At 54.2% G+C, this 6,127-nt stretch overlaps 1 protein-coding gene across 3 annotated transcripts in view; it reads left to right on the forward strand.

The window, feature by feature from the left end:
- The window catches only part of FUBP3 (far upstream element binding protein 3), a 47,686-nt gene extending 43,013 nt beyond the window's left edge, over positions 1–4,673 (forward strand). Inside the window, exons 17-20 of one of the 3 annotated variants that reach the window (XM_052647521.1) lie at positions 1,056–1,127; positions 2,355–2,482; positions 3,375–3,420; positions 4,510–4,673. In XM_052647521.1, coding sequence (XP_052503481.1) covers positions 1,056–1,127; positions 2,355–2,482; positions 3,375–3,383 — 209 coding nt within the window. In that variant the 3' untranslated portion in view covers positions 3,384–3,420; positions 4,510–4,673. Of the gene's footprint in view, positions 1–721; positions 859–1,055; positions 1,128–2,354; positions 2,483–3,374; positions 4,244–4,509 lie in introns of those variants that run through there. The other 2 variants (XR_008200098.1, XM_052647520.1) reach the window with 2 other exon arrangements.
- The last annotated feature ends 1,454 nt before the right edge of the window (positions 4,674–6,127 follow it).

A 6,127-nucleotide genomic window follows, 5' to 3' on the forward strand; every position in this document is an offset into this window, starting at 1 on the left:
CGACAGCCTCCTGTCATCAGCGTCCAAGTCCAAGTCTGGTCCTGTCACGGTGGTCCTGCCCCGGTAGGAAGGGGGCTCTTTCCCCAACCCTGTGCCCCTCTCAGTCCTCAGTAAATTAACTCTTGGGGAAAGCATTTGACCATGAAACCTGATTTTGAGTATGTCCTTCCTGCCTGAGGATGAGATGGTTGGGTGGCATCACTGACTCAATGGACATGAGTTGGAGCAAGCTCCAGGAGTTGGTGATGAACAGGGAAGCCTGGTGTGCTGCACTCCATGGGGTCACAAAGAGTCGGACACGCCTGAGCTACTGAACTGAGCTTCCCACCTGCTGCAGGCGGTGATTCTAACCGAAGGAAGGACATTGGTGGGGCCTTCACGGGGACACACAGGCCAGCCCTCAGCAGAAGAAAGGTCCTACCTTGTCTGTGGTCAAGTCTAATAACCGCCCCGCCGCCCACCGCCCGATGCCCCAGACAGACTGCTGCTGCTCTGTGCCTCCCACCCTAGCCTTTCCGCACCCAGTAATTCAGAGAGGAGGGCAGAGGCCACCCCACACACGTCCTCTACCCGCCAGCCCACCCTGGACAGCACGAGGCTGGGTGGGGGTCAGGTGTACGTTTTGGCGTCAGTCCCTCGCTGCGTGTACTTCATCTTGTCATCTTGAGCACAGTTTCTGGAACTTTCCCTATGTGTCTCCTGTAATTTTTTCCTTGTCCAGAGGCAGCCATCAGTCTTTGAACAGAAGGGGCAGCGCAGGGGAGTAGTCAGTGCCGTTTGGACTCTGTCCGTCTGAGGGCCAATCCAGGGAGCTGCAGACAGCGCTCGGGGCCTCAGGCTCCGGCCTCGGAAGCCCAGGTCTCTGACCCAAGGGAGTCAAGGCCGCTCCTGCTGCTTGCCCCAGCCTCACGGGGCTCACTGGCGTCCGCCCCCGCTGGCCTGGGGGCTCCTGCCAGGGGTGGGCCTGAGCCGGCCTGCCTCCTTCCTCCCAGGCCAGTGAGTGAGTGCGGAGAGCAGGGCCCGGAGCCCTGACTGCCTCTGTGTTCTCCGCGCAGGCCAGCAGAGCCAGCCGCAGAGCAGCCAGCCTGACTACAGCAAGGCCTGGGAGGACTACTACAAGAAGCAGAGTGAGTGCCTCGGCCTCTGCACAGGGAGGGCCCCGGCCCCAGGGCCCACGCCTGCGGCTCCGGAGCCCATGACCCGTCACCTTTGCCGCTTGCCCTGTGTGCGTCCATCTGGGCGTCTGCCTTTGTCTGCTCCACCCACCCCAACCCTGTCAGTGAGCCGCGCGGGCGTCCTTTGCCTTCCTCCCCTCCTCGATCTTCCCTTCCGGGCTCCACACGGGGCGAGCCCCAGCCCGGGCTGTCCACGTGAGAACCCTTGGTTAGACCCAGACCGGCCGGGGGCTGTTGGCTGTTGGCCGCCTTGCCACCGGGCCGCTGCCCGGCTCTCCCTGGCCGTCGCGGGCAGGTGAGACGGGGAGGAGGGAGACTCAGGCTGCGGAGAGGGACTGAGGCCACGGGAGACTCTGAGGCCGCAGGAGGGACTGAGGCCGCGGGAGGGACTGAGGCTGCAGGAGACTCTGAGGCTTTTCTTCCAAAGTAAGCTCTTCGCTGTGCCAGTTTTCTCCACTAAGCCAGTTTTTTTAAAAAGAGGAGAAAAACCTCATAACGGCAACCCCCCAAAAAAACCTGCCTCCAGTGAATCATTTAAGGTGAGTCCTGAGCCCTCTGTGCGCATCCCACAGTGCTGGGCCAGCGCGCTCAGGTGTGGCCAAAAGAGGCATCTCGTGTCTTAAGTCTGAAGGGTGTCACTTGCTGCTCTGAAGAGCGCGGGTCAGACACTGTCAGAGAAGCAGCCATCCTGTGTTTGCGATCGTTACCAGGTCCATAGCCCTTCTAGGGCCGGGGCCTGGTCAGCGGGGTTACCGTCGCCTGGAGCAGCCAAACCTCCCCAACCCCCACGGTCCAGATTCTGGACCGCCCTGGGCTGCGATGCCCTGTGCAGGCGCGCGTATGCATCCCCGCCGGGGCACCCACTTCCTCGCCCTCCCTCCTCCCACTCTGGCCCCGGGCACTGGCAGGGAGCTGGCTGGACAGACTGATGGACACCGAGGACGTGGCTGATGACAGAAGCAGACTGTAGGTGTGGTTGGGGCCCAGGCGAGGGAGCGCTGACAGCCGTGCTTGGGCAGGCCATGCTTGGGCAGGCCACGTCTGCCCGGACAGTGTGGGCACCAGGCGCTTGGTCCAGGCGCCCCTTGGGAAGCCTCCCAAGAGGCTCTGGGAAGGGGTCCCTGCAGACTGACTGTGCCTTTCCCCTCCTAGTAACCGGTGCTCTGCTTTGCCCGTCAGGTCACGCCGCCAGCGCCGCGCCCCAGGCCAGCACCCCGCCGGACTACACCATGGCCTGGGCGGAGTACTACCGGCAGCAGGTTGCCTTCTACGGGCAGACGCTAGGGCAGGCGCAGGCCCCCAGCCAGGTCTGTAGCCGATCGCCCGCAACGCCGGGACCGCCCGGGCCTCCGCTCCCCCTCCCTAAGCCTTCTGCATGTGCCTGACCCCGGCCCAAGCGGTACAGAGCCACCACCCTGGCCCCCTCCTCGCTCCTGCTGGAACAAACTGGAGCCTCTTAGGGAAACAATAGGTTAGGCAGACCGCCGAGCTGAGCGGCCTCGGTGTCTTCCTCTGGACCCAGGCTCCCGGTTGTAAGTGAGCATGCCAGGCTGAGCCGGCCCCGGGCAAGCGTGGCACTGCCCCTGGGGACTGTGGTGGCCACTGCCCAGTGCTGTTCTTGAAGAGGGTGGGGTGGCCAGGCTGTCACGCTCATCCCCAGTCAGCAGTGAGGGGCAGCAGGCGGAGGGCGAGTGCCCCCTTCAAAGGCCGGAAACCAGAGGGCTCTGTCCAGAAACAGTTTTCTTCCAAATGTGGGGAAGACAGGGGACCAAGGACTCCCACAAGCTGATGCCAGTCAGGTCCCTGTGGACAGTCCCTTGGTGACCACAGGCCCTGAACCCCCAGACTAGTCTGCCGTCTCACTGGGAAGCTGGGCCCTGTGGGGACAGGAGTTGAGCGGGGGCGGCGGTAGGTGACCGAGGAGGAGTGTCACTCGCTCACTCCCCTCTCCCCGCCCGCCCGGATCCCCTGTGGAAGGAGGCCCTGAGGCCTCCTGTGTGAGAGCTTGTCTGGGCCAGATCCCGGGGTGCGAGGCCGGGAAGGCACTTAGACACATTGGTGTTCACGCGTGTGTGTGTGTGTGCACGCCCAAGCACGCGTGTGCCAGCGTCCGTTACCTCCATGCAGACAGAGCCCCAGACAGCACACCAGCACCTGAGGCTGCCCTCAGACTAACCTGTCTCCCCCTTCCTTCCACAGGAACAGTAGGACCGAGACCCGCGGCTCCCCTCCCCTCAAAAGCATTGTGAGCAAAAACCTATTTGTAACAGAGGTTTTTAGATTTGCAAACCCTTTGATGAAGAACCTTTGTTTTGTTCTGTGAAACACTATATTTAGATTAACAGAATTTTTCTAAAAATCGGGAGAATTAGTTACTAAAAATTGCTGACAATTTTTGTTTCATTATTTTTGTTCGTTACTTCAAATGTATAAGCTCTGGGAATCTTTTTGGAGCAATACCTGCAAATTCTGGCCCCAGAATGTGCCTCAGAGCAGTGACATTTCAACATGGTGTGTTCTGTTTTTGTTTTGTTCGTGTGTCTTTTTATTTACAGTTTTTTCTGTTGCAACAGAAAAAAAGTGGCTTGGAAGTCTTAGGTGGTTTGTAACAAATTCTTTAAAAAAATTTTTAAACAGTATTTAAATATTCTTAAATGTGTAAATTCATTAAATGTTTTACTTCTAATTTCTTGTATCTTGGCTGTCTGGTTTTATTGCATTTTTTAAAAAACTGAACTATTATGTATTGTAATTAATTATGTGCATTCTGAATTGAGACAGATAATTGTATTGCTGTCCAACAGGGATTGGGAGGGGGCATTTTTTAGGGTTTGTATAATTTCTAGAGTTCTAAAGGGGTTAATAATATAAAAATGGTGTTGTGTGTTTAGCAGACGTCTTTTCACGTCTCCATTATCTACCGGTTGCAATTGTGTATCTAAGACCTCCAAGCTTGTTTTAAAAACAAAACAAAAAGCCTTTCTCTATTCTCTCAGAAATATAAATACTGTTATTTTTAATATTAAAAATAAATTCAATATAACTTTTAACAAACACTGTGGAACATTAAACCGCATAAAAATGTAGTAACTATTTTTTAATTCCAAGGTGTTTTTTGCTTTTTTCTTTTAAATATTTTCTTAATATTTGTCAAATTAACTAGATGAATAAATAAATCTAGCATTAACCGCAATATGAATTAAATAATTTTGATTTAATAAAAGGGATAATATGATTTCCAATGTTTACTGTAGTGTATCTTGTACAGGTAACATGTATTTTTAAAGGAAAGAAAAACGGAATTGAAGCTATTTTTTTTTCTTGCATTTTTCAGTTGACCTGGGGGACATTCCGTTTGAGATGTACTGAAGTTACAGTGTCTGGGGGGTTTTCTCCTTTTTTTCCTTATAATGCTTGAAATGTCTAACTATTAAAAAAGGCAATTGGAAAATGTTATGCATGTGTTTTTTTGTTTTTTTTTTTAAAAAGACGTGTTCTTTTTATTTGACTGACAATTCATTTTACACTCTACATAATAAAATTTCCACAAGACATCTTGTGGGCAAAGTATTTTTCGGTCTGTTTGCTTCCAGTCTTCTTGTTCCTCCCGTGGCCCGTGCCTGCCACCCACCCACCCCTCCAAAGAAAGGCAAGGCTTCTCAGCCCATCACCTTGTGCTGCGTGGCGGAGCTGATGGAGCACAGCCTGCATTTGCAACTCCTTCGTTAAGCTAATTTTATCTTAATGGCTATGCACCATCTGACAGTTTTGACTTTAGAGCCTGGGTTACCATCAGCCCCTCTTACCTGTCACATCTACGAATCTCTAGATGTGGGTGTGACACCAAGAAGTCAGTAATGGGTCTCCTTGCTGTCGTCCTAAGTGGAGCCGGAAGATTCACAGAGGGCTGTTGATCCGGGGGCGGGGGTGGGGGGTGGTCCCCCCACGTCCCCGCGCCTGAGTCGGCTCCCTCCCACCCACCTCCCCACACACCCCTGGGAAATCGGAACCTAAACGGGGGCAGCCTGGACGTGGCCCAGTGCATCGGTGCATCGGCTGCCCCGCTGGTTCCTTCCACAGCCCGGGGCCCACCCCTTCCATGGATGGGTGCTGTTTTCTCTCAGCCCCACCAGTGGTGGGACCTGGGCAGCTGGGAGAGCTGGAAAGTGCCAGCAAACATGCTCGTTCCGTTTCAGTGTTTTCATGAAGGAGGCCAAAAGGGGTGCCCTTACCCACAGGTTGAAGCCAGGGAGGGTCCTGTGGATTCAGGACACGGGCACGCTGTGGGCCCTGGACTGGAGGGTTTTTGAGGGGGTAAGAAGATGGGCCTTTGAACTCTTTTTCCTGCTTCCTTTCCCGTTGGTGGAAGTGACCAGAGCTCACTTTGAACCGAGCTCTCCCCTTGACTCTGAACTCGCCTCCCTCTGCTGTGAGCCATGCGCGTGAGGCACCTCTTCGTTTAGACACAGGGCTGCAAGGAGGACCCTGTTTAGAACCTCCTTATGGCTCATTCTCATGGCGTGTGACTCCCGTTCTGGTCCCTTTTCTTCTCTCCACCCCAGGCTCTTAAGAGGAGGGGGAAAAAAAGCATCTGTGGCTCCTTTAGGCCAACAAGGGGTGTGGAGAGCCGCCCATCTGTAGCCATTCTGAGGCCTGTTGAGAGCCGGAAGACAAAAAGGAGACGTGGCATCTCTGACTACACCTCTAGAGAATCGACTTTGACGTTGAGAAATTGAATAGTAAAAGCCACTTGGAAAGAAGGAGGGGGTCACGCCAGAGAAGGGCATAAACGCTGATGGTGGGAATGGGGTTTAGGGAGACGGCATTATAGAGAAGACTTCCTTCTAATTCATCTTCCAAGCTCCGTGCCAAAACAGCATTTGGCATGGTTCACAGGGAGCGATTGTGTGATAATGAACCCTAAGGTGTCCCTTAATTGAAGACTGAGCATT

This window comes from Budorcas taxicolor, chromosome 11, assembly GCF_023091745.1.
Source record: "Budorcas taxicolor isolate Tak-1 chromosome 11, Takin1.1, whole genome shotgun sequence".
Lineage (NCBI taxonomy): Eukaryota > Metazoa > Chordata > Mammalia > Artiodactyla > Bovidae > Budorcas > Budorcas taxicolor.